The 26,394-nt window shown below is 39.4% G+C and overlaps 5 protein-coding genes across 9 annotated transcripts in view; 3 read left to right on the top strand and 2 right to left on the bottom strand.

Moving 5' to 3' along the window:
• Positions 1–593: 593 nt before the first annotated feature.
• On the bottom strand, positions 594–11,386 carry LOC137977590 (coiled-coil domain-containing protein 86-like). Its single transcript, XM_068824862.1, has 4 exons — positions 11,250–11,386; positions 4,980–5,109; positions 1,824–1,898; positions 594–683 (listed from the first exon to the last, which is right to left on the bottom strand). Exons 1-4 carry the CDS (start codon positions 11,345–11,347, stop codon positions 618–620), a joined length of 369 nt encoding a protein of 122 aa, XP_068680963.1. The 5' UTR covers positions 11,348–11,386; the 3' UTR covers positions 594–617.
• Positions 11,387–11,465: 79 nt separating this feature from the next.
• LOC137976632 (bis(5'-adenosyl)-triphosphatase-like) lies at positions 11,466–11,924 on the top strand. The gene has a single exon (XM_068824005.1). It carries the CDS (start codon positions 11,466–11,468, stop codon positions 11,922–11,924), a length of 459 nt encoding a protein of 152 aa, XP_068680106.1.
• A 283-nt stretch (positions 11,925–12,207) lies between these two features.
• LOC137977588 (uncharacterized) overlaps positions 12,208–26,394 on the bottom strand; it is a 15,442-nt gene continuing 1,255 nt past the window's right edge. The window contains exons 1-5 of one of the 2 annotated variants that reach the window (XM_068824857.1): positions 17,941–17,964; positions 17,729–17,859; positions 17,203–17,509; positions 15,475–15,846; positions 12,208–13,078 (exon numbers count right to left, since the gene is read on the bottom strand). In XM_068824857.1, coding sequence (XP_068680958.1) covers positions 12,795–13,078; positions 15,475–15,846; positions 17,203–17,509; positions 17,729–17,803 — 1,038 coding nt within the window. In that variant the 5' untranslated portion in view covers positions 17,804–17,859; positions 17,941–17,964 and the 3' untranslated portion in view covers positions 12,208–12,794. Of the gene's footprint in view, positions 13,079–15,474; positions 15,847–17,202; positions 17,510–17,728; positions 17,860–17,940; positions 17,965–26,394 lie in introns of those variants that run through there. The other variant, XM_068824856.1, reaches the window with a different exon arrangement.
• On the top strand, positions 17,319–22,754 carry LOC137977589 (ubiquitin-conjugating enzyme E2 D4-like). 3 transcript variants are annotated; one of them, XM_068824859.1, is made up of 7 exons: positions 17,319–17,457; positions 17,797–17,835; positions 18,996–19,062; positions 19,503–19,627; positions 20,468–20,498; positions 21,050–21,077; positions 21,350–22,754. In XM_068824859.1, the coding sequence occupies exons 3-7, from the start codon at positions 19,034–19,036 to the stop codon at positions 21,596–21,598; spliced, it is 462 nt and encodes a 153-aa protein (XP_068680960.1). In that variant the 5' UTR covers positions 17,319–17,457; positions 17,797–17,835; positions 18,996–19,033; the 3' UTR covers positions 21,599–22,754. The 3 variants fall into 3 exon arrangements, with proteins under 3 accessions (XP_068680960.1, XP_068680962.1, XP_068680961.1); XM_068824861.1 differs by lacking the exon at positions 17,797–17,835 and having other exon boundaries at positions 17,394–17,457; XM_068824860.1 differs by lacking the exons at positions 17,319–17,457; positions 17,797–17,835 and adding an exon at positions 18,684–18,823.
• The window catches only part of LOC137977586 (uncharacterized), a 31,848-nt gene continuing 30,208 nt past the window's right edge, over positions 24,755–26,394 (top strand). Inside the window, exons 1-2 of one of the 2 annotated variants that reach the window (XM_068824854.1) lie at positions 24,755–25,133; positions 25,268–25,720. In XM_068824854.1, coding sequence (XP_068680955.1) covers positions 24,878–25,133; positions 25,268–25,720 — 709 coding nt within the window. In that variant the 5' untranslated portion in view covers positions 24,755–24,877. The remainder of the gene's footprint in view (positions 25,134–25,267; positions 25,721–26,394) is intronic. The other variant, XM_068824855.1, reaches the window with a different exon arrangement.

The raw sequence follows: 26,394 nt of genomic DNA, 5'->3' as shown, positions 1-26,394 counted from the left end.
TGTCCCTTTAAGTCTAAGCATTTGCTACCTATTTTCAACAATAAGGTAAGGGTAAAGGTTAGCGTTATTTTTAGCTTTGGGTAAATGCAGCAGTTAATCTTCACTTAAAGAGCAGCATTTGGGGGACACTTTGTGACATAAATTGTCTGTATTCTGAGACACAAGTGATGTTGAAGTTGGCTAGACGAGCAAGGGGACACTTTGTGACGCTTATTGAAATCCGCGTGCATCTAATTAGGGTCAAACCTGGACATATCTAGATACAGGACATAACCTTAAGCCTTTTTGTTCCTTATAGGTGAACATTTTTATATAGTCTTTTCTTTAATTTGGTGAGCAATATGCTGCTGTTTAGAGTACAGTTTTAAGATGGACACAAAGGTCAGGAAATCAAAATAGCTCATGGCTGTTAAAGACACGTCCACTCAATTAAAAAGGTAATGAATGGGGAAAAAATAGTATGATCACTATTTTGATGATTGAGGGTTGTCCCTCAACGTACCCTAAAATACTCTTATTTATGAATTCACAGGAGTGGTTGAGACAGGGAAATGAAGCTATCAAATAGAAGAACTACTGATTGAAGGTCAAAATAAAATAATATTAATTTTATTGCTTCAGCGAGTTTCAATTCTTCTAAGCTGTTTCTTCTTCATTCTTTTGATCTTTGCTGTGTTTTTTATCTGAAAATGGATCAAAACAGATTTTAAATGAGACATTTTTTATCACATATTAACAGAGATAAAAATTATTGTAGAACAACAGTGAACTGTCTTAAATCATTATTATCTCAAAATTTAAATATTGCTTTTTTCGTGCACTGAGATAGCCTGAAGAGCAAGTGTACATTTTCAGCGGATAATTTTGCACTTAGTGTATTAATTTCTTCATGAAATGTTTGCCCACCATCTTGAAATGTTGAAGTAAGAAAGATTAGGGAGAGAAAAAAATATGGTGGCTGCTGAACGACATTGTACTCCTAAAGAGTAACTTGGAGTTGCATGTCATGCGTCAGATGGCTGTACTGTAGACTACTGCAAAGATGGCAGGTATTCAGCAAAACCAATAGTGTCATTTCACCCACAACCAAGCATAAATTTTATGTCCATGGTTGAGCTGACGGAAAGTGAAATGCAAAGAAGTTTGCGACGTCATCCCAGGAGTAGCAGAAAACTTCGCACTACTTGTAGATTGGCTGTGGGATAAGTGACCAATGATTTTGTTAACTTTGCATAACTGGTGCTGGCTATTAAAAGCAAACTAAAGCTCAAAGAGAAAAAGGATTGATGTGACTTTGTATGGAGCTGAAAGTTTAAAAGAGAATACTTTAAACATATGAACACAATTATAAAATTATTGTTTATTTTGTGCACTTAGTTTAATACTCAACCTTCGACCTTGTGTAGGGGGGCGACAGAACAGAGCAAGATTAAATTTAAGTGTGCTGTGTCGAGATCAGACCACAGTACTTAGAACGCCAGCTTTGAAACATCCCTCAGATCAAGAGTTGTAGGATATGTCCTAACAGTAAAAAATTCAATCTAACCATTTGCAAACAAAATTACAAACTAATTAAGGCACACAATTTAAAGACCCTGAGTGTTGGTCTGGATAGAGTTGGAATGTGTGACCTCTCAAAGAGTACTCACTGATACTACACCAGTCAGTTGTCCAATGGTATTAAAAACATTTACAGAAAGTGATAAAGGAAACCTCAAACATCTGAGGTGCAGTCAGTCAACAAAATTAATTCCTCAGAGGCTGAGAGCACAAATCCTTATTCTGTTTGTGTGAATCATCTCAGACAAGACATATCAACATACCACTTGTACAACTTCTGATTTCTTTTCATTATCTTCTTTCTTCTTTCTCCTCTCCTTGATTCTTTTCCATTTCTCCTACAATAAAAAAGAATGGGCCATTAAATCACACGGCAGCCATGTTGAGTCCAAAGGGATTGAAAACTTTTGGCCCACTGGAACTCGTTCCGAAACATTTTAACTCGTGGCTCAGGGTACGAAATCTATTACCTATGGCCAATATTGCCATAGTGCATATAAGGCCCATAGTTAAGCAAAAAATTTCATACATTCAAGTGGGAGGAGAGGAAAACTAGACAAAGTATGCATCCATTCACTACTTGATGCACAAATCCCATGTATTACACCTCTTTTACCCACCAAAAATTTGCATAAGCATTGTTTTCAATTTCTCTTGGGACATCTTCATGACCCAGGAGAAATTGCAAACAATGATTATGCAAAATTTTGGGGGGGTAAAAAGAGGTGTATTATGGGATTGTACAAGTAGTGAATGGAGAATGCAGAATGTATCAGTAGTTGGGTCACAACCTGCACGCCGATGTTCAGACTGGGCTCAAATCCCTTTTTGAATGGTAACTACCGGTACATACTAATAATGATTACCGGTATTATTACTATTGTCTTAATTTTCTTTGGTGTTGAGAAATTTGTTATGACCATTCTTGTAACCAGTGTAGTAAGAGTTTCCGTGGAGAGATATGCAAGATTTTTTATGTTTTGGCTATATGAAAAATGGGGCAGTGGAGCAAAAGCATAGAAAATCTTGTTTGTTCCCCCAAAGAAATGTTTGCTACGAAGCTAAAGCCTACCATTCTTGTAAATAGCCAGCTGGTTGCTTTGTGCTAACTGGGGTTTTTCAGCATGTTTCTATTGCGTCTCACTGTTGTAAAGTGCATTTGAGTAGATCTATTATTCATGCCTGCACAGTGAGTGTGGACCTGTTTAATACTCATTGGTTGAAAAATGGCATTTTGTTCAAAACAATGTGATTCACTGACATGGATTTACTTTACAATGTATGCACTGCGTGCACATTATTAGAAAGCTTAAACATGCATGTTTTTGAGATGTGGACGGCAACTGTAAGAGAACACTTTGCGTGCCAGGGCAGTGGTGTCTCCCAGATTTTTATACTAATCATCTCTAATGGACAAAAGATATTTAGCAATGTAAACATGGTTGTTGTGAGAAGACAAGTTAAAACGGAAAACAGCTCTCTTTCAGTCACCATCTCCATCTCAAAAACATGCATACTTAAGCTCCCTGTTTACTTGATACAATGACTCCTGGGATAGACACTCAACATATTTTACTCTGTCTAATGCCATCAACTGGGGGGAATCCTAGGGTGCCTGGGAAGTCAATGGGTTAATTAATTAATTAATTAATTAATTAATCAGCCAAAAACCATGACCCCACCATTAATCCATTGAATCCTGGGAGTGAAATATGTATTACTAATTGATTTTACTCTGTCTAATGCCAGACTATAATTTCACTCGTCAACTGGGGGAGTCCTAGGCTAGGGCACCTGAGGAGTTATGGGTTAATAATTAATTAATTAAGGTGCAAATAAATAAGGTTGTTGCAGGATTTCAGGCCTATAATAATAGTAATAATAATCATAATAACATTAATAATATTGTAATTACCCTATTATTATTGGTTTAGATTTTAAAATACTCTAAATGTAGCTGAATGTAATTTAGGCGAAGTTAAACTTGAGCCAATGCACTCAGCGGCGGTTCGAGGCGACCATGCGTGGAGGTTCGCATTTTATGGGCTTTGTTGCAGGGGCCTTTGTGTTGCATTACAGCTACGTTTTTGTTCGCTGTTTGCCTGCCTTGCTTGCCATTGTTCAGTGCCTTTTTGCTCCCACTCCCCCCAACCCTTCTTGTCTTCATCGTGTGACCTTCGGTAAGTATGTAGGTTGGTAAGTATTTCCACTGATTTATCAGTGTGACAGTGCCTGGTGGTTGCCGCTCTCAGGGTTGCCATGGATACCTGCACACTTGGCTTGCATCACGCACGGCTCCACCTAACCCAAGGTACCTTCCCCAAGCTCATCAATTGGCGATGAGTTTAATCATAAATACAAAACAATTATTTTTACAATACAGTATTATCATTATGGCAGGCTAAAATTTAGTAGATCAAAAAGGATCAAAAAGGCTTTTGAGAAACTACAACATGCCTGCACAAGAGAGATTCCTAGGTCCTACATAATTATTTATTCAAATGTTTGCCTATGGACAAATCATGGTAAACAACTACATCACAAAATGGAGGTTGGATTCCTGGAATGTCCAAGGGCTCCCACTGGAAGCCAGCCAGCCAGCCCCCGGACCGATTAACACTCTAACACCTCGCAATCCCTGCAGCGCGGCCATAAGCCCCACGCCTGGTGTCCAGGCACCCGTCACACTGAGAAACAGTGGAAAAATAGGAAGGGGAGGGGGATCGGGCTGCAAGCCAACTGGGCAAAGCAGCACAGTCAAGAAAACCTGCAAGATCTCCCACCAGTGCAGTCATGTGACTGAGGAACCATGTGAGCATGTGCTTAGGCCACACACCGTTGACCACTACTGCTCTTGGAAGATAACCGTGCTGCCAATCTGTGCTGCTCTTTGTTGTTAACTTTGTTAAATTGCATTTAACCGCATCAAAAATTTGAGCCATAATTGCCGACATATAACTTGAACAACAAAATAGTTGCCATTGTGCAAATTTTGCAAGACTAAGGATGAAAATTTAGAGAAAATATTTATCTGTTTTAGTATCTTAGCATCCTGTTAAGTACCACAAAGACATGACTTGTTATCAACAGCAAAAATACCAAAGCAATACACATACAAGCTTCCTTAAATTCCACTTCTTTTGAACAGTATTAATTGTTGATGTATCTAAAATACCGGTAGTGTCACAGAATGGCAAAAAGTTCCTTTATTTTGATATGAATAGAAGAAACCTACTAAGGGTACAAAATTAATATATGAGGTTAAATTTAACAGGGCTAACAACTAGGAGTGGCCACTGTAAGTTGTTGTCAGTGATTTTGTTATGTTTGCAGATGCGTCTGATTCCTCATGCTTTGGGTTGTAGAGCACTCAACCTCCACTTAGCAAACGCAGTTCAAATGAATTAAAAATTTGGTACCTCTTTTTTTTTCTTCGCCTCCTCTTTGAGCTCTCTTTCGTAAACCTTCATTAATTTGTGCTCCATCCTGTCTTGCTGTTTTTTCTTCCAGGATGTGTGTAACGGCTGAACACCAATAACTGCAGACTTTCTGAAAAGAACATAATGATAATAATAACAATTTGGTTGAATTATAGTGTGACTGCAAATACTATATAATTGTCATTGGTAGAAGTTTAAAAATACACAAGTTTTGGTTACAGTAATCCACTTTATTATAATGACTAGCTCCGTGAGTAGGCAAGATGAACCAAATCCCGCACTGTGATTGGCTACACGAGCAGGCAAGATGGAGCTATCTTGCCTTCTCCGGATTTGTTTCTTGATCCAGCAAGATCAAAGATCATTTTTGGTGTTTTATCTTATGTCAGTAATAAATCCTTTATTGACCAAGCTTGTTTGGTCAAGATAGCTGGATATTGGATATTTTTTTGCGTGTTTGTGGAGCTCAACTTCGTCTCGGGACATAAACACCCAAAAAAGAACTTACCCAATATCCAGCCATCTTGACCTCACACTTTGTCAATAACCCATATTTACAGAGTCTTTCCAGATTATTGTCACCTATTTGCATGATCACCTTCTAAGTGTTGGACTACATAATTACATAGCTTACCACTGAGATGCATTAATTAGCATCTACAGTCCATTTACGAGGCCCTGTTAGGGGGGGTGCCCATGTCCTCCGTCTGAATTTCACAGCTAGCTATGTCGCAAAGTTCAGAACATTCCTGTGTCACCTGTCGGAATTTCATTAATAAATTTTAGCTCGTTGCCCCTCTGACAATGCCCATTCGCTGAAACGACGCCAACGGAACATACGGCCTCTATCTTTAGTACTTTTAAGCCCAGGGATTTGAGACCTTTTTTAATGTTTAATACCTATTCAGACTACTTGGAATAGTTGTTGAAGTCAATGAAATTCCATCTAGTAAACTATACAAGTGAATAAAGGCCTAATTTGGCAAAGCAATCAAGCTATAATAGCGTTTCTACAATTCTGGTAGTGCAAGAGTCTAATGTTTCTTCCAAGTTCAACTCTGATTTAGTTGTCAGACTGTGCTTTTCTGTAACTATAACAACCCAGGAGGAAGGACATTATCGACCATTCATTATCTGCAAGGCATGCGTTTACAAAAGGTCTGTGAAAAATCATAGTAGAGGGGACTGGTTATGAAACTCGGGTTAACCAATAGCTCGGTCTCTGATGTTGAACAGACCCGTCACGTGACTCTGATCGTACACAAGTTCGGCACTCCGACGACTCGATTATGACTCCGATAGTGATGTATTTCAATAACTGGCTTACAATTTGGAACACCGACATGAACGCGATCAATAGAGAAAATAGTACCTCTCTGACAGACTGATGGAGTGCGCACATGGGTCATGCAGGGAGAACATGATACGCAAAGCGGAAAAGACCTCAAAGGGAGTGATGCACTGAATACGTCAATCACATGACATGAACAATCAAAACAGCTGCAGTAAAATGAGATGTATTTCTGTTCGCCTTTATTGGACCCTTATTAGCCATAATTGGCCATTGTTGTTAACAATGAACATTATTAAGTAATTACGGCGAATTGTGTACGCGCAAATGTTCCGTAGTCCGCAGAACATTGACAATTCTGAAATTTGCTGTCGGTCAGTCTTGACATTAAATAATTTTGTGTCGCTTTCGTTAATTCCTTGTAATAGTCTGCCGGTCGTCGCCAGTTCGTGGCTATCATGTCGCCGGTTCAAGGCCATGTCGCTTGTCGGAATTTACCCCTAACAGGGCCTCATTTACTATTGAGAATCTATGGAGGTTGAAAGTCACGCAACAACGCTTCACAGCTGAGGTATGTGGTACTCTGGGTCCTTAGCAATGTTCTTGTTTGCTACATGTACTTTACTAATTTATTTGCTAATTTAATAATTTTTTCCTCGCAATCAAAGTTGAAAGTCTCTGTTATTTAACGAAGCATGTAACACTGACTTGTAATCTTGCTTAAGGCTGCTGGAACCAGTTTCACTACTTTAATTTAAGAGACCACACCTGTGGAGGCGGTGTGGTCCAGTGGTTAGGGCGTTGGGTTTGCATGCGGCTGCTCCGGGTTCAAATCCCGTTCTAACCTCTGGCTTGGATTTGTTTCCGGTTGTCCCTGATTCAACTCCACCACGCTTTGTAAATAGCCAACTGGTTGCCTCCTGCCAGTTGGGGTTCTTAATAATGTTTCTGTTAAGTTTGAATTGTTACTTTCACCTTGTTAAAAGTGGAGTGCCTGTAAACTAGCTTGATAGCTAAGTGTACTTCCACTATAAAGAAAGCATTTACATTTTTTTTTTATTAGACGGGTTATAACCACTATACTCTATCACGTAACAACAATGTTATGGTACCATATGAAACACCAATTAATTATTGCTTAACAAAATGTGCCCACTATTGTGCCGAAATAGATTACCATGGCAACATGAAAGCTATTCAAAAACACCCTACCAGTACATTCCATCTTTACTTGCTTCTATATCAAAAATGAACTTTGTGACCCCCATTTTCTATAACATGAGATAGAACTATCGGCAAAGTCTAATAAATTCTTGGGAGGGCAATTCAGGGCTACCTTAAATTTTTCGAAAAACAAAGGTAGCTCTGAATTGGCTCCCAAGAATTTTTTAAAAATTTGCTGATAGTTCTATCTCAGATTGCTAATTAATAATGTTACCATTCTACAATAAAAAATGGGGGTTGCTGAGTTCATTTGTGAGATATAAGCAAGTAAGACAAAACATAGGGTGTTTTTCTTTCATGTTGCCATGGTAACCTATTACGTCACAATAAGGACAGCATTTTGTTACGCACTAGTGTTTCATATGGAACCATAACCCATAACATTACCGTTACATGACACACAGAGGTTTCATTAGAAGCCGGCAACCGGCGAATTCTGCTAGCTACTCCCTACATGTAAGTTATCGCTGCCTACTTTTTCGAGAAGCTTGAATTACACGATTCTCACCATTTCACTTTTAATTCAATAAAACAACTAGAATATCAAAAAACACTTTGCTGTATGTTCTGCTCTTTTTTGGACGTTGCATATTTTTATGAATCCCTAGTTATTTGCACTCGCCTTTGCCACCCGCCAAAGCGATCTTTGCAGTCCGCCATGTTGGATGAATAGAGGAGAAAGACTGGTGCCAAATGTTGCCTCAATCACATTTGTAATGTTCATATTACAAATTGGAAGTATTGTGAATTCATGTTTATCCTGCGAGGGATGTTGGGATTATGTACATGTGCTCCATGCTTTGAAAGTGCATTAAAATAGTTAATTATCGTAAGCATCCGGAGGCCTTGTCTAAATGACACATTATCACATTCACTCAGTCATTGCGGTTTTCCACTTGTTGTTTATTAAAAATGGAAGACACAACTCGAAAGTGCACAGCTGGAGGTGATATTTTGTCATAATCATTTCAACAAGAGATAAAAAATTGTCCACTAACTTGGCCATGTGCAGCTTCATGTTAGTAAATATTTGTGACTGATGTTGATGCCCAGATTACTGGAAATGCCATTTCCAAGCTCCTAGATTTCTGAGGGAGTTTTCCCCCAAAGAGGCCCTGACAGGGTAAATTCCGACAAGCGACATGGCCCAAAAAGTAGCAACAGCACATAAAATGAAATTCCGACGAAAGACATCTTTTCTCAGCAAAATTCTGACAGTGACGTCAAGGCCGAGAATGAGCTGATTAAACCCCGACACAAGTGATTTTAAAATTCAGACAAGCGAAACAGGACCCCCCCCCCCCTCCCTGTCAGGGCCTCCTCAAACTCCCCTAGGAGTTCCCCTCTTGCCTCAGCCACCTACTTCACAAAACCAGCCGTTTACTAAAAAACTTATTGAAACCCCTAGATACAGTATAACTTAGTTATAACCCTTCAAATAAGAATGTCTCTTTTAAAGTGGTGAAACTGGTTTGAGCCACCTTAACAAGGCTATCCCAATCTCACAACTGAGGAGCTGACGCGCAATTATCACCCTACGAGCAGAGCCTCCTTTTGTCTTTTTCTTTACTGAGGAAGAGAAAAGGAGGCTCTCCCTGACTCATGTCAACTCTGTTTCGTCAAATCCGTTTTTCCCGTGCAAGCATCCATCTAGTGATAAAACAGAAGGTTATAATAGACGAGTTCACACTCTTGATTGCATCATGGGTAATCAGGGCAACATGGCGGGAAATTCAAAGGTTTGTTTGTATGGAAATTCAGAGCAAAATACACTGTACATGACTCTACTTTATACACTTTCGCCTTCATAAACCAAACAAATCAGTTCATGTTCACAACTGAGATGAACTAGACTTGGTATCCATTCTTTGGAATTCCTAAATATTGCTTTTTTGGTCTCCATGCATTTTCTGTAATTTTGTGCCTTTGGAATTACAGGAAATGTACGGCAGAAACTCTTTTTAATAAAATAATTTCTACAATAGCCATTCTCTCCAAATTTATTCTGCCGCACATTTGAGCGCATATCTTCTGTTTTGGAAAATAAAAACCCATGAATACTTTTCATTGTTTTGAACTTCCTTACAAACCTTTGAATTTCTCTCCATCTTGCCCTGATTACCCATGATGCACTCAAGAGTATGAACTTGTCTATTGAGCCCACTATACCATGAAAAACCAAGAAGATGGCGAGATCGGGCATATTAGGCTTGGGTTCGAGACTGTATCCTGACAACATGCAGCACATACTCAAATAAAGATCTTACTCGATTCAAACAGAGTCGTTCTCGAGAACGCCAAAATCGGCTTAACTGCAGAATACCCCGCCACTCGAACTATATTCCACGTAGCCGGCTACGCGGTACGCGGTACCCAGAAATAGGAATGCACAATACTGTAGAATACCCCGCCACTTGGACTTATTTCCAAATGAACTAAATTTCAAAATGGCGCAGCGACGTTATATGTGCTGGCTACGCGGTACGCGGTACGCCGTGACATTCCTCGTTCTTAAAGCGTCAAAGCCTAAGTAATTCCACAGATAGGAGACTGTTATATAAACAAATGATTTCAAAATGGCGCAGCAATGTTATTTGTGAAGTCTAAGCGCTCGTTTCAGTATTAGGCCTATGAGCACTCTTTTAAAATTTTAGCTTTCATTTTACGGTTCGGGTAACTATAATTTTTAACGAGATCGTGTGAAGAATATAGCACTCGTTTCCTGATAAGCGTTCGTTTCAGAAATTAGGCCTAAGAACTCTTTACAAATTTAAGATTTCATTTCACGGTTCGCTTAAACTTCGCTTTTTAACACGATCGTGTGATGAATATAGCACTCGTTTACTGATTAAGCCTAAGCACTCGTTTGAGTGACTAGGCCTAAGCACTCTTAAAATTTTAGCTTTCATTTTACGGTTCGGTTAACTAGACTTTTTACCGAGACCTTGAGAAGAATATAGCACTCGTTTACTGATTAAGCCTAAGCACTCGTTTCAGTGATTAGGCCTAAGCACTGGTTTAAAATTTTAGTTTTCATTTAACGGTTCGGTTAACTACTCTTTTTACGGAGACCGTGTGAAGAATATAGCACTCGTTTACTGATTAAGCCTAAGCACTCGTTTGAAATTTTAGCTTTCATTTTACGGTTCAGTTAGGGTTAGGGTACACTAGAATTTTAATTTTCCACGTACCGCGTACCGCGTAGCCAGCTACTTAAGATACTTTGCCATCTTGACTTTAACTCTTTCCGCGTACCGCGTACCGCGTACCGCGTACCGCGTAGCCAGCTTGTAAAGATACTTCGCCATCTTGACTTTAATTCTTTCCGCGTACCGCGTACCGCGTAGCCAGCTCGTAAAGATACTTCGCCATCTTTACTTTAATTCTTTCCGCGTACCGCGTAGCCAGCTTCCTAAGATACTCGATGTGGCGGGGTATTCTGCAGTTACTCCCCAAAATCGAGCAAGTTAAAGAAAGGCTCTGCCAGCAGGGTGTGCAATTATATGCAACCAGCTGAAGAATACAAATTGCAATCGACTGCTGAACCATACGAGCCACCAAACATAATGGCATCAAAAGCAAAGAGCAAAAGAGCCGGCTCGTCTATAGGTTCTGTAAATGTGGCCTTGACTATTCTGGACTACAGTAATTTTTACCCCAAACCATGTGCAAACCTCAAGAGAATATCTGCTCATAATTTACGGAAAAGTACTTTCCTCGCATGGGAGCATTACCTTTGTTTCTCACTTTTCCAAACTCTACCGGATTTAGGTCTTCCGCGCGGTATACTTTTAAGTTTTTGGCCGGTATTTTCTACAGCGGTCGCCGCCATATTGTTTTCTAGTATTATTGTACGCCTGCATACCGTGCAGCGGAAATAAATCAGAATTTATGTGCATTGACTGATCTCATGTCCAGACCCCAACGTCCTTTTAGTTTCCGTTTCCAATATGGCTTCCCGTGGCTTTAATTTTGGTCGGATCATTTTGGAGCCCTCTGTGATATTTTTTCGGTCTAAGTTATCGTTTGCCTTTGTGAACATAAAACCTGTTCTCCCAGGACATGTACTTGTGTCACCTGTTCGAATTGTCGAAAGATTTTGTGAATTAACAGAAGAGGAAGTTGCAGATTTGTTTACTACAACCCAGAAGATCGCACGTGTTATTGAGAAAGCGTACGACGCCACCTCGCTTTCTATTGCGATTCAAGATGGACCTGATGCAGGGCAGACAGTTGAACATGTCCACGTCCATGTTTTGCCACGAAAGAGAGGAGATTTCAAACAAAATGACGATATTTATAAGGCTTTAGAGGAACACGATAAACAGAAAGAAGGCTTGGAAAGTAAAGCGTTCAGGACTAACGAGGAGATGGAAAAAGAAGCAAGTTATCTCGCGGGCTTATTTTGAAGGTTGTTGTGCAAATTTAGAGAAGGTCAATCATGAGGATTGTTTGTCGTGGGTTGGGTGGGATGGGGTTGGTTGTCAGTAGACCTACTGGACTCCTACTGGCTGAAATATAGTAAAATGGAAATTTTCGGGGGGTCCAAACATGCAGCGAGGGAAAGAGCAATAGCATGTCCTACTAAAATTGCACATGCTCTATATGTTCAAAGGCTTGTGGTACCTTCTTCAACACGATATAAGCAAGAAGGAACATTTGCATCTGTAAAACGTCGCAAAAGATAAACGTGACGAAAGCGAAATTGTAATCGAAAATCACCATCTAGGTTACTTTAGTGAGGAGATCTAGCTTTTACTTAGTGATATCCTGTGGAAAGCGTGCACAGTTTTCTTCGGATGAAATATTTGTAATCACTAATGCGCAAAATGTACTGCAGAAAGTTTTCATTTGACTTTGTCTAGCTGCGGATAATGTTTATCTTCTATCTTCCCTTCTCAAAAACCTCTCCAACAAATGCCAGGGTTCCCCTAAAAACAGTAAAGTTTATTTGGCTATTTTATTTCTATTGAACCGGCATAATTTGTCTTGAAATGTATTGTACTTTGCGAGACAGTTGCCAGTAAAGTAGTTTAAAATTGTACCAATCGCTTAATTAACGCTAAATCTAAGTCTGTCAAACTTGTTGAAAAATTTTGCACTGAGCGATGATATGTATTTTTTAAACAAATTGACCGGGCAGAAAACTACATTGTGGCACCTTGTTTGGCCAAATGCTAAACATTACAAAGCTACAAGTTTTCTTTACTGTCATCCATAGTGGTCTGGTTAACAGACCAATAGCAAATGAAATTAGTCACTTCGTTGTTTTGTGGATCCTAGTTATCTCCTGGTATTTTTGTTTGCACTGTTGCAATAGTGCAAGCTTCATTAAAACTGCCACATTTCCACGAAGATCCTTCTTTAGGTTTCAAGCAGATGAAACAGAATTCCTTTCCACATCGACAGCGCATGTGCTTACAAGCGCGCACATGTTCAATTAGGATGCCACAATTTAAGCATGCACGGAGAGAAGGGCAACCAACAACTCCGACAATGGTCTTGCGTGGACAATTTCGTAAAATCTTGAGGCGTCTGTCCTCGGCAGAACAATCGGAATTCCCTTTAAGAAAGTGACAAAACGCTACTTATTAATAATTACGAGAAAGAAAGACAAGGCTTCATTCTCTATGGACAGGTTCTTAAAGGGGCTATGTCATGCAAAATTACGGTAATTTCATGACACCCAAAATGCCTAAAAAGTAGAATGAAACATGGCAATAACCACTTAAAACCGTTGAACAACATAAAAGAAATACAACAAAAGGAAAGAGAACGATGGATGGACACAAATGGACAAGATTGAACCGATTGCATTTGGGTAATCTTGAAAGAGGTCGGCCCGACGTTTTTCAAGTTTATGGAAAAACGCCTGGATAAAGGCCATTTTGCTCAGAATCATCTTGTTTGTAATGTAACGATGATTTTATCAATACATGTAAAGGAATTCCATATTACCCTTTTAGAGTTTTAAGGTCGGGATAAACTGAAGATTTCTCCTGATGATGAACACCCTAAAAGAACGCGACATAGCCCCTTTAACAACAGTAACTTTTCGTCGGGGAGCCTAAGTTACATTAGCTTTTGAGAGCAGCTCCTACTTCTCTACTCAATAAATTGGGCCAACTTGTTCCAAGCAGGTTTAGTGGTATTCTAAATATTACGCTAACTGGGTAAGGCAAACCCTTTATGGTGGTACACACAGGGGTACCCAATGAAGGTGTTCCGCAAAATATCTGGCCCTGGTTGTTAAGACGATGAATAGCGCTATCCACTGGGTAAATCACTATCCAGCGGATAAACACCAACAAAAGTAAATGCGTTATCCCGTGGATAGTGATTTGTCCGGCGGATAGCGCCATCCATCGTTTGAACAACTGGGGCCTGTTCCGCAGGGGAAATTCAACTGGCTGGCAAGTTATTACTGAAATTTCATACTCTTTCACTGGGAAACTCTAAATATTTTTAACGTTTAAATCCGCGTTGGTTGGATGAGAACAGAAACTGGAGGAGAACTCGTTCACGAGAAGCTTACCGATGGTTAAACTTATCGCATGTTGAGATAAAAGCCTGTTTTGACCGGTTTGGCGAGCGGTCATTCACGAGGTTAGTCGGCTGGCTGGGAGTTTCCCTCACTATCTACCTAGCTGGGAGTGCTGAACAGCTTGTAAACAGATCATGAAAATTACAGAAGTTAAAGCAATATTTGGCGCGAAGAATTGGCATATGCTAGGGTGTGAAGATTATGAAAATACTGTCGCAAGAATGGAGTCCGATTGCACGTTAAGATTTCGCTTTAAGGCTCTTTTAAAACGCATTTCATACACTAAACAGACAAATTTGTTTCTGCATTTGTTAAGCCGAGTAATCTTACCACTTAAAGTGCTACTGTGACGAAATTTGCATCTTCCCTATCTAAGCCATTTTGGCACATAAACACGTAGTCTGTACGAGAAGAAGAATGCTGTTTACCATTTTCAAATATCTCTTTTTGTTCTGGAGATATTGAAGTTTTTTAAATATGCAAATTAGCCAAGTGATGACGTCATAAACCCAACCAAATTTTGATCAAGTATGATGGAGAAAGATATCTCAGCCAATTTGTATCAGAAATACTTGGTTCTTTGCACTAAGATTCTAGTAGATGTGTTCCACAATATGAGCATACCATTTTTGTTACCATGGCAACATACTGGGTTCCAGACCTCCCTGATGTTAAAAGATTTGCAGACCACCTTCGGCGTTCTGTTTTGATATTTGCAAATGATGCTTCATCTGCATGATCCTGCCAGCATATAAAGATGTTAGGTCGAGTTTGCGGCCTTGGTAAATGTATTTCTAGCCTGAGATCACCAAAATATTGAAATCAGGTTGGAGGGGACTGGAAAAGAGTGAGTTGCCATGGGAACCAATTTCTTTACAGTCGTAGGTGTGTTGCCTTCAGAACTATTTGCTCACCAAGTTTCAATGGTCTCTGTTGCAAATTGACCGAGATAGCTCTATTTATATTCTTGATGTTCTATTGGGTTGGGTGACGTCATCAGCCTTCTCATTTGCATATTTAACACATTTTTCAAACTTAAATATCTCGGGAACCAATGCAGATATTTCCAAACGGTAAACAGCGTTTTTAATGTTTCATGGTACTCTATGTGATAAACCAAAAAACTCAAGGGACAAAAATTTGATCACAGTAGCACTTTAAAGACCAAATCTCAGCAGATATCGTGAGGAAACAACTTAAGGATCTAAGCTTTAAAACACCACCATCCAGCCTGTGTTTGTGGCCAGAAAATTGATCGAGAACTCGATGTGAAACTGAGAAACAAAGCCACCAGTTGTAAATCAACAGTGTGTTGTTTATAGGTTTCAATATGACCTGTGCGATGTGGGTTATGTGGGTTACACTCGCGTACATTTTCATAATCTTGCAAGGTATAAGAACGGACCAAAACATACCACATTTAGAGGTGTCTGAAGTATTCTTCCACTTATGGAGACAATGCCAACAAAATTCGTACGGCGCTTTTTCATTTTTAGTGCACAATGGACACACAACTCTGATGTCCTTCTTGTTGATACGCTCAACCAATGAGTTGCATTTTGGGCACTCTTGGATTCCCATGGCCTTGATTAAGTAATTTCTTGAGACTTTCTTCTCAAACTCAGCAATTTCTTCCTCAGTCAATACAGCGAGGCGCCTGACGTCTATGTAATCCCATTCCACACCACAATAAACCGGAGGTTGATCTTCGCTTATATATGGGCACAGAAATCGAGAGCGACCTGCGTCCAAAATACTGCGACAGTAGGCTGTTAAAGACTCTGGAGCTGAAGGTAAAAGAATGGGAGTAAGTTGGTTGTCAGTATCAACCGAAGATCGGAGGATTACCTGAAATACAGTTAAGACCGGACGATTTACAGCTGTTTTCTTGTAACCACCTGATCTTGCACCCCCGCACTTCCCTGAAAACCGATAGTGGTATATTTGGGATTCCTTCGCGTTTAGGCTCACATACGCCCTCCCTCCTAAAGCTCATTTTCTACCCAATAAATTTCCCGCGAATTCAAGTTTTTTTTCCCAAAATAGTGACATAAAATATTATTTCTCGCTAAGAGTTGCATCTTTTATGTTTAACTAAACGCTGAAAATAAAGATTATTTTTCAGTAGAATTGTTTTATAATTTAATATTCTGTCAAAGACAACATAAACACCACTTACGCCGCGTAAGAAGCGTTGCATTTAACCTCTTCGTCGCATTCTCGTGCAAAACACAAGAATTTTTACTAGTAACAAATATCCTTTCTCTATTCTTTAGCAATCACTCTTTCAAATCTCAGAGAAATCGACCCATCCGCGAATATTTTATGACTTTTTTTAGCGAGGACATAGGACATTTTCTTTGGATATGGTATTTTATGGTTTTGTCAACTTCAACATAAATTTATGACGAATGGTGCTACCTTTTTAACCTTCAGTTTTAAAAGAAATTGTTAGCAATGTTACATAAAGTTAAGAACAGGGAGCTTAAAGCAGGCAACTTTTTTGAGCCAGGAACCGCAGCCGGAATTGAACATATTGCATGCTAGGTCTCTCACAGATTTTGAAACTTAACTTCTAGAGAAGCGATGCTCAGAAATACACATGTGATTGTATGAAGACAAGTCAAAGAGGTAAACCGCGGGGTGGGGGTACTTGGGTCAATTTTCGCTGGGTATGTGCCGCTGGCCTCTCAGATCCCCTACCCCTTTATAGTCTATTTTATGGCCAATTGTAGACCCCATCTTGGTCACTTTAGGGTGAATGTAATTTTAGCGACCCCAACTTAGTCACTTTCTGTTTATTCATAAACCTTATATATTGTAATTTCAAAACGGAATGTAATACCACTAGTAAATATTAAATCAACAAGGCTACAGTTCCTTCTGTAAGAACTTTTTTTACCGCGAATCTAGCCAAAATTTTCTTACTCCCAAAATCCCGACAACTTGCGACCCCATTCTAGTAACTCTATTGAAAATGCAACCCTACTATAGTCAATTCAGTCGTGAAAATGCGATCACATCCAGCGGTACATCCCCTTTAGTCCATTAAAAGGAATTACCCCCGGAGTGGGGGGGAGGGGTAAAGCTCACTTCCGGTGTCTGTCCGTGGCTCAAAAACGCCGCGTGCCCAATTCCCATACTTATAGCATGCCCGCAAGGCATCTTTGCTCTCTTGTTCTCAGGATCATCGTCCCACGTGATCATATCCGGAGCATCAGACAGTTCCACCCCATCATCCAGCACTTTCTCCGGGGGAATGCTTGAATCTTGACTTGAGCCACCCATCAGTCGTAAGACAAGGAACACATTGGATTCATTTTGCATACCATAGTCAGACAGGCGTTTACCAATCTCAAGTTGCTTTGTCGTGTAGACTGCACGCATTTTAACTACAGGTATGCCATTCTTTTGAGACAGCAACGTGAAAAATTCTTTCACAGTGGCATCCTGAAAAAGGTCAAAAACAACTCTTTATTAACTTTCCATCAACCTTGTCTATTTGTGATTTACAAAGATCGAGACGCTCAACTTCTGATGACCAACATTAACAATGACCTTCGTAGAAAATTGCATCGGTTTTCTCAGAACTTCCTACAATAGTGAAAGCAGCTCATGCACGTGTCCATTCGACTTGGAAGTGCGATAGTAGACTAAATCTAGCCCAACCTTGTCAATGTTAACTGTAGTAATCCCTCCTTGTAAGCCATGCACAAAAACTTGAATTTGTCCCTTAGGTGCCATCGAGATCAGAGTCGGAAGTGGAAAAGACTGAGGTGAGGATAATTTCTGGGTCAATTCTATCGACGCAGGAAAAAGAAAAACAACAATCAAAACGATGTTTTTAAATCATCAACAGACAGACCTCTCAGACGACTAACCTTTCAAAGCTCACCCCGAAGTGAAATCGAAAACAACCCGTTTACAGTTTTAATTAATTATCTTTGTATGACAACACGTGATGCCTGGGACATTTCCCTGATTTGTTCTGTTACGAAAATGACGTTGCTTGTTTCAGTCTGATTACAGCTTTGTGTATAGAACTTTAAAATTAATAGAAATCGGTCTTTGAGAAACGGTTTACCTCGAAAATTTCTTTTAGTCTTTAAGACACTTTTTTAAATCGTTGTTTACAGGCCACTACAGGACGGCTTAGTCCAGGGGATTCCCCCAAAAAACTGAAACAACCGGGCAAACTTTTAAGCATTTAGAAAGACGAATATTCTTAAATTGGACCTACGAGATCTAAAATGAATTTCAATTTACGTAAATACTCTTATTGGTTGGCTGAAGTGTGCGACTAAAAGTCAAAACTGGCGATGGTAAATGAGCGTGATGTCATCTTTCTTGGAATCAAGAGAGGAAGTCATAAAAATAAAGAGGGGGTTTACCTCGAAGTGTCCTGAAGCGTACATCAATTTTGACAAAACAACTTCTTCATATTCTTAAATGAAGCTTATGAGGTTTTAAGTGATTTTTAATTGAGCGCAAGACTTAACTGTTCAGCTGAAGTGTGAGCTCAAAAAGCCTATGAAGGCGATCTCAGATGAGACTGACATCATCTTTCTCGGAACGGGGGTTTTCCCTCGGACGTTCTCATGAGGCGTAAATCATTTGGCGAACACAATTTTGGCATATGCATTGTTTGACAAACTATGAAATCAGTTCCTTTTTGATGTCGGTTTCGTTTCATCAAAAACTTGGAGGATAAAGTCAAGACTCACCAAGAGGACGCAAAAAGCGCTCGACGTTTGAGTTGAAAATGTGAATGACGAGCTTCTTACCAATTAGACAATAATAAACAGCTAGGAAGATCGATTTGCATCACAAATGAAACGGACTTTCCCTGGCCATGGGCTTTTCCCAGAATTGCTGTAAAATTCCTTGGAGTAATATAACTTTATCATTTTAAGATATTTCTTTGATTTTACTCCAGATCGAAATTTGCCAACTGCAAGCTATTTTCAGGACACAATGAGTTTACGAAGAGATTACATTTCCAGGTGAGAAATACAAAGTTAACACTGTCCTGTTGCAAGTTTTAGGTTTCAATTTGCACCTATTCAACCAGACACAATCGATTCTAGAAAGGAAAGGAGAATACTGAATTGTAGTTCTGAATTGTTGCAATCGATGTGCAGGTAAACGTTTTTAAGAACGGAAGGAAAGAACGTCTTAAATTTTATTACAGTTTATTTCTATTTATAGTGTTATACTGGTCTCAGTCTTGTTGCTCATAAATGCAAGAGAGATTGCTGAATTTGTAGATCAGATAAATTATATACCGATAAAATTCTCTAATACTGAAGTTTCTTAGACGGATTATGATTTTTCTTTCTCGGGTTCAGGAGTGACGGCCTTGCGAAGCATGTATTTGCAGGTAAACGCTTTCAAATCCATTCATCTTTGACTTTCCTACTTTTCTTTTTGTAACATGACAAAGGGTACAAAAAGAACTTAGCCAGCTGCAATCCTTAAAACCTCATGGAATTGAAGTCAGCATTCCGTCAGACAGTCTTCAAATATGGGAAGCAATAGTACCAGGACCAGATGATTCTCCTTACAAAGGTCATTAACTGACAGTAATATTCAACCGCTTAAAAAAGTTGTTTGTAAAGTAATGGCTTCAGTACAGCTCAGGGAAGACGAAAAATGCTTTTACAAATGGTTCGCTGTTACAAAAGTCTTCACCCTTGCGCAGTAGAAATTCCGGTCCTACATATAAGCGTCGATGCCATTTACAGGAGAGATTTCGCTTCTTAAAGAATCTGCAACCTCCTTAATTCAGAGTAGCTTAAAACTCTCAATAGGAATGCGAAAAGAAAAAAGGTGATTTTATGCAACAGTTTTCTCGTGTTTGTGAGGTTAATTGCTAAAATGTTCCTGGTAAACTGAAATATTGTTTGGAACACGAGTTTTTAAATCGCCCGATAGAGGCTTCCTTCTCTCCAGGCGCCCGTTTCTCGAAAGTCCCGAAACTTTACGGGCCATTTTCGGGTGTCACAATTCCCTTTGTAGCTCAAGAACGTAGAGGATTTAAGTCATCATACTTCACAGACATGTTTCTTTTAGTTAGCTTGAAAACAGTTTGAAAGATCGCCTTTCCAAAACAAGTGCTTGGCAGTTTCACAAATGGCTTTTTGGGCCCGAAAAGTTTTCGGGACTCTCGAGAAACGGGCCCCAGCTCCGAGTCCAAATTAACTGTGGCGGGCACTCCAGATTTCTCCTGTCAAAAACCGAAGTTACCTTTAATCTCGATTTGTATTATCCCCATTGAATGATACTGAAGCTCTAAGTCACTTAACAGGTAGATAAGTTTTATTACAATTATTTATTTCCTGTATTTCGTGGTGTAAGTTTGCCACAGGACAGATTGGAGCCTTAACAGTGTTCAGTTTATTTTTTCAGGAGGAAGATTTAAAGTCCAAGTTTATCTACCGTATCCTTTTATTTAGCGTTGATGTTTGTATTGTTTGTTTTTCCACCATTGCCTACGGGAAGCACTCCAAAAGATGCCTCGGGCCAAAACTTTGGAGCCATCTACCATTCACGGTCAATCGCTAAAGACGTTTATCACACAAATGCGTAAGCGCGACTTGAGTCAATTCTTAAAGAATGAGCGTTGTAATTGCTGCCTTTGCGATTTTTAATTATTCTTGTACATAGTTCTGCTTTTATTATGTAAAATTACTTGTAAATTTTTAAATGAATTTTATTTATTTTTCTTTTTGTGTCCCCTATTAGTGGAAGGATTTATTCCTTCGGCTAGTTTTATATCCTGACACAGAAATAAAGTTTACTTACTTATTTACTTACTTACTTACTTACTTACCGTACTTGTATTGTTGGGGTACTATAGTCAAACCGATTTATATGACTCAACACTAATTGAAACGTGTGTTGACTTGATTTCAAATCGAAAGCTTCCTTTCCAAAGCTCCGTTGAAATGTTTCAGTCCGATCCTTGACTAAATGCCTTTCTCCATCAAGTGAAACGTATCCCCTTGGACCTCCTACGGTAAGTCAACATTCATTTTACTGCAATGATCAAATCATTAGTCCAGCGAAGTTCAAGATTATGAGAGGTTCTTCTCCAACTCTTAAGTAATACCTAAAACCGCATTTGTGTTTTTAAAGGACCGTGCCGGTCAGATTTATTAAAACGCGACTAGTTGGGACAAAAATACAGAAAAGTCCTGCTGTTGCTTTTAGTCAAAAGCCAGGTAACTAAGCAATCATCAAATTGTTGAAACGGACAAATCAAATATCTCATTTTAATTTTGATCACAGGTTCGTTTCCTGACTCCAATTTATCACCTAAATGTGAGCCCTACAGCAGGGAATGTATGTCTGGGATTTCTGAATGAGGAGAACTGGCTGCCAACCCGTTGCGTGCGAGATGTGTTGAGTGCGGTATTTTCTTTGCTGATCAAACCTGAACCAGAGAACTACGCTGGTCAAGACCTACTGGAGGCTTATAATCACACAAGAGCAGTTTACAATGAAAAAGCCCGGAAAAGTGCAGCGAATGCTCGATAAAATTATGAAGTGGAAGTCTGGCCGAGGAGTGGAATTTTTAGCGTTTGACAAGAGGGTACGAAAGCGAAGCCTCTATATTTGGCCACAAGTATCTCATGGGTATACACAAACCATAATTCTAATACTAATCATTCTAAATTAATTTTTAGAACTAAATAGTGCTCAGTGCTAATAATAAGGCATATGAGAGTAAAATGGTAATCAGTAAAATGGGCGCTTAGAAACTTAATCTGTAAAATGAGAGTTTGACGAGGTTTGACCTATGGGACTCGTGGTGGGTATATATCCATGAGATCCTACCCTATTTGGTCCTAACCCGATGAAAATCATTTAAAATGTGTGGTTGCGTAGTCATTTCAAAGACGACGCCTTATTGGTCAGTTGGTGTGAAAGTAGACCGCGCAGTCATGGTAACAGCAGAGAAAAATAACCTTCGTAGCACGGGCGCGATCTGAAGAAGATTGCAAATAATTATCGTGGGGAACAGGGTTTCGCTTTCTTACCTCATATTCTTTTGCATTTGATTAAGGATTTTCCTGTCTCGCCCAAAGTTTGTCGTCGAGTTCATGTACAAGACCAATGGATGTGCCTAGTCTTCTTTCACAGGAGAACTGACTTACACTCGTTCGAAATAATAAGTTTTAAATTGATAGAAATAAAATTAATTTGTTACTTTTAATCCCTGTACTGTTAATTAATACTTTTTAATGAAGAAAACAAGTTGTTTTACTCTCCTCTGCATCCAATTTCCTTTTCATTTGTAACAAAATTAACACGTAGATAGTTGTCCGTACAAACCGACGAAGTATGATGGTGTAATGAACTTCATGAGAAGTTCTACTGAAAATCCTTGTATAATCCATTAAAAAAATGCTGTTAATTCAAGTGTAATGCATGCCCATGTATGCCCATGTCTGATCTACTTGATTCCGTTCTCGTTACAAGTGGCAAATAAATATATCGCAAAATATAGGTGCTTTCCTGAAGATATAACCAATGCCCCATTTGTCATGACATCCACGCGACAAAGGGCAGACTAGACAGGAAACTAGCCTGAGTTCTTTTAAATAGTAGCCAACTTAGTTTTCTTCTTCTTTTTATTTAAGATGTGTAACTATGCATTTTATTGATTAAAAAAAAGTTTTCATTAAGAAAACTCTCATTCCCGAGCGTGATAAGCGTCTCGAATGCCCATGTAACTGTTTGGAGAGGCTGGTTTTCAGAGGAGCTTAATTGTCTTCTTTCCTTCATGACCCTTTCGTAAAAAGGCAGAATGTTCCCCTGGCAAAGTGCCGGTCATTTTGGTGGTCTTTTACATAATGAAGTGTATTACAAAAGCAATTCTGTAGATACGGCATTGTTCTAACATTTATATATTTTTAAAAGTTCAATTTGGAAAGACCACTCTCCCAGGCCCACGAAAAAAGCCTGGATTCGCCTCATGAATGCCAGACACGCCATCAGCTTAAGGTAATTCCCTTGAAATTGTTCTACTATCAATCTTTTTTGGAAACTTGGCATAATTAACATTCATGATATGAACATTAAAAAATGCAATAAAAAAATGGGGTCACCGTGCTTGTTTACGCGTCAGCAGGCTTTAAAATGGGGCATTTTTACTGATTGCGCGTTAAAAATTCGAATCATCTTCATACAGAATTAAGTCTTGGTTACTTAGAAGATACAAAATTTTATTTTGAAAATAAAGCTTCTTTTATTCACATAAGCAGTATTGCTTCATTTACGCCGTTTTTGATTTCCTGGTTGTAGGAATAGTGCACTTTTTGGGACCGTTCTGTGGTTAGCTTGAAGTCCTCGCCTTGGCTAAAATACACCCAGTACAGAACTGTTTTCAAAAAAAATTCATGTTCTACTATCAAACTTTTTTTCTTCTTCAAACATGTTCTTTATTAGATTGTTCTTAGCAAATACCTGAAAAAAAAAAAAGGGGGGGGGGGTCACCGTGCTCGTTTGAGAGAAAAGGAGCATTTATTTTCGCTATCGGGCTTAGTTTGAGGGAAATCTCTTGCTTTTTTTACGCGCACGTGCTCATGTGCGCGCTCTAATGACGCGAAAATCGTGCGCAGTAGGGATGCGCAATGCAATACTAAGGAATTACCTTAAATAACGATTGCCCTTATACCCAAACGCTGGAAGCTTCGGCAATACCCTTGTCTATTTGGTTGTTTGTGTTTTTTACCCATTTCTGCACACAAAAATTCAGTGACGGCCTTTTGAAAGTAAAGGCAAAAAATCCCCTTGGGATAGCTTGAACTAGAACATAACTTTGAAAATAAAAAGGCCCAAAATGTTATCAATGTCCAGCATTTGTACTAAATGGGGCAATAAAATGTTGGTAATATATCAAACACGAGAAGGAGTGTTTCATCGGAAATCCAAACACCGAGAAGCGAGTTGAAAAACGAGGCCGAAGGCGGAGTTTTTTAACCGATTTCGAGGTAGTTGAATATCTGATGAAACACTCTTTCGAGTGTTTGATATTGCTTGTCAAAGGAATCAGTATTTTAAGAAATACTTGGAATCAAAGTTGGCGAAATTTTATGCTAATTTAGACCACACTGTATCCAAACTTCCTTCAAGGTAGTGATTTCTTTTGTTTTTGGCTTATGAATTATTAATGAGATTGAGAACAATGAGAGTTCAAGTACTTTTATGATTTTTATAAACCATGGAATAACGGTTTAAAAATGATTTCACTCCTATCCAGTTTACTTCTGATGTAATTTTGATCGGTGATATTTGACAGTGTTGTAATCAATTTGTCTTTTTTATATCGCGGAACTCTCTCACGAAATCAATGAAAGTCAGCCGAGTTTTTGGTTCAGTGAGTTTCGCGCACGCATCATTGCTGGCCGCGGAAAGCCAAAACACACTAAACGAAAAAATCGAAAGTAGCACCATTTGAAAGTTATATTACCCTGACTGTCGAAGCGAAGAAAGAAGTGGGCTAACCCACGCGGAAAAAAAAAAAGCTTAAGAAAAACGAAAAAAGACTGAGACTGAAACACCAAGCCTAAAATTACACGATGATATCATCGAACGGGTTGCATCAGCTGATCTAAAATGTCAAGCTTGGGCCAATGAGCGTACGGAAAAAAAGGGAGTTTAGCCAATAGAAAAATAGACCTTTATCAGGAGCCCACGAGCTCATACTGCCCTTCTTGAATACTATACTTAAACTATCTGGCGCATTGCCGGCACACCTTATGCGACAGTGAATGTTTGTGTTATACAGAAAGTTTCTTTTTCCAGAAAAACATGGCATCATCACCGCGGGAGGTGGAGGAGAAAGATTTCGCTTCAGACAGAGAAAGGGCCGTAGAAGCGGTTAACGGCCACATTAAAGAAGTCTTTGACATTCTGAGTTGTGAGACTTTGAAACTTCGCAAGGAAATGGAGGCTTTCGATGCCGTGGCAAAGAAGCTTAAACACGTTAATTTCCCCAAAACACTGAAACTCAATGTTGGCGGACAAATATTTTCAACTAGTCCGGAAACTATGAGGAAGGATTCAGGTTATTAATTAATCAATGGTTTTGCCTGGGTTTTGTAATACTTAATGCACTAAAGTAATTTTCCTCAGCGACTTGAAATTGCAACTGGCCTACAAGAGCATCTGTTTTCACCCAATTTCTTTCATTTTCTGCAGGTTCAATGTTTAGCGCTATGTTCTCTGGAAGATTCGATACAAAGCCCGCTGAAGATGGAACTTACTTCATTGATCGCGATGGAACCCACTTCCGGTACATCCTGAATTACTTGCGTACGGGGAATCTTGTTGTTCCAGAAGACAAGATCATTCGTAGAGAATTGCTCACAGAAGCCGAGTTCTATCAAGTTCAAGGAATCATTGAGGAACTTAAAGCCAACCCCTTCAACGATTCTTCCATCTTATCCATGGAGCAGCGCCAAGTATTGACGGATTGGCTCAAAGGCTCCCTCACAAGTGCTGGCCAAAATTATGCGCTGATATATCGAGCTTCTCGCGATGGCTGGGGTGCTACCCACTTTCACTCTCGCTGCGACCGCAAAGGACCAACTGTAACAGTGGTGAGGAGTGGAAATTATATATTTGGAGGCTACACAGAGCAAAACTGGGAAGGTAAGTCGATTCAAGCCCAGTAGCCGTTGTGGAGAATTTTACCGCTGTAAAAGCCCAACAAGCGATTTTATTTTGCGTAGTCACCGGACATCAAGCGTGTTAAGTGAATATAGTTCCGAAAAATTTACGCTGCCAAGCTGAATGGAATTATACATTTGGAATGTTGCTTCCCGCCATAAAAATATCCAGCCCGGAGACGCTCTCCGCACGATCATACGGTGCGAAAACCAAAATCAGGGATCGAAAATTCAAGAATGCAATGTGTTCGTATTTAAGGTTAAATGTTTTTATATTTATGTTCAAGTTTTAACCGCTTATATTGTCCCACTGTTTTGTACTACTTTCGGTTTCGAGGAGCTGGTCATCAATATTTAACAATTATTCCATGAGCGCGCTTTGGATATGAGATGATAGATAGCCAACTCGGCGCTACGCGCCTCGTTGGCTATCAGTTCTCATCAAGTTTTTTCGATTTCGCTCGGATTTGCTCGCTTTTTTCGCTCGTATTTCGTACTTTCTAAACTTTTGGAATTTAAGGAATTTAATAAAACAATTATTCCATTCGCGCTTGTTGGATATGATACTGGTTATAGCCAACGAGGCGCTACGCGCCTCGACCGTGTTCAACCTTACTAAATTCTTCGTTCCGCGATCACATTCTCAATCTTGTGTGA

Source organism: Montipora foliosa, chromosome 11 (assembly GCF_036669935.1).
Source record: "Montipora foliosa isolate CH-2021 chromosome 11, ASM3666993v2, whole genome shotgun sequence".
Classification (NCBI taxonomy): Eukaryota; Metazoa; Cnidaria; class Anthozoa; order Scleractinia; family Acroporidae; genus Montipora; species Montipora foliosa.
This window is presented reverse-complemented; position numbering and strand designations above follow the sequence as displayed.

Coding starts and splice junctions, on each gene's coding strand:
- LOC137977590 (XM_068824862.1), bottom strand. CDS start 11,347: ATGGCGGCGACCGCTGTAGAAAATACCGGCCAAAAACTTAAAAGTATA. Junction 5,110..11,249: donor TGGAAAAGTGAGAAACAAAG/GTAATGCTCCCA, acceptor TGTTCTTTTCAG/AAAGTCTGCAGTTATTGGTG. Junction 1,899..4,979: donor AGGCGAAGAAAAAAAAAGAG/GTACCAAATTTT, acceptor TTTTTATTGTAG/GAGAAATGGAAAAGAATCAA.
- LOC137976632 (XM_068824005.1), top strand. CDS start 11,466: ATGGCTTCCCGTGGCTTTAATTTTGGTCGGATCATTTTGGAGCCCTCT.
- LOC137977589 (XM_068824859.1), top strand. CDS start 19,034: ATGAGTTTACGAAGAGATTACATTTCCAG. Junction 20,499..21,049: donor AAAGTCCAAGTTTATCTACC/GTATCCTTTTAT, acceptor TTCTCCATCAAG/TGAAACGTATCCCCTTGGAC. Junction 21,078..21,349: donor ATCCCCTTGGACCTCCTACG/GTAAGTCAACAT, acceptor TTTTGATCACAG/GTTCGTTTCCTGACTCCAAT.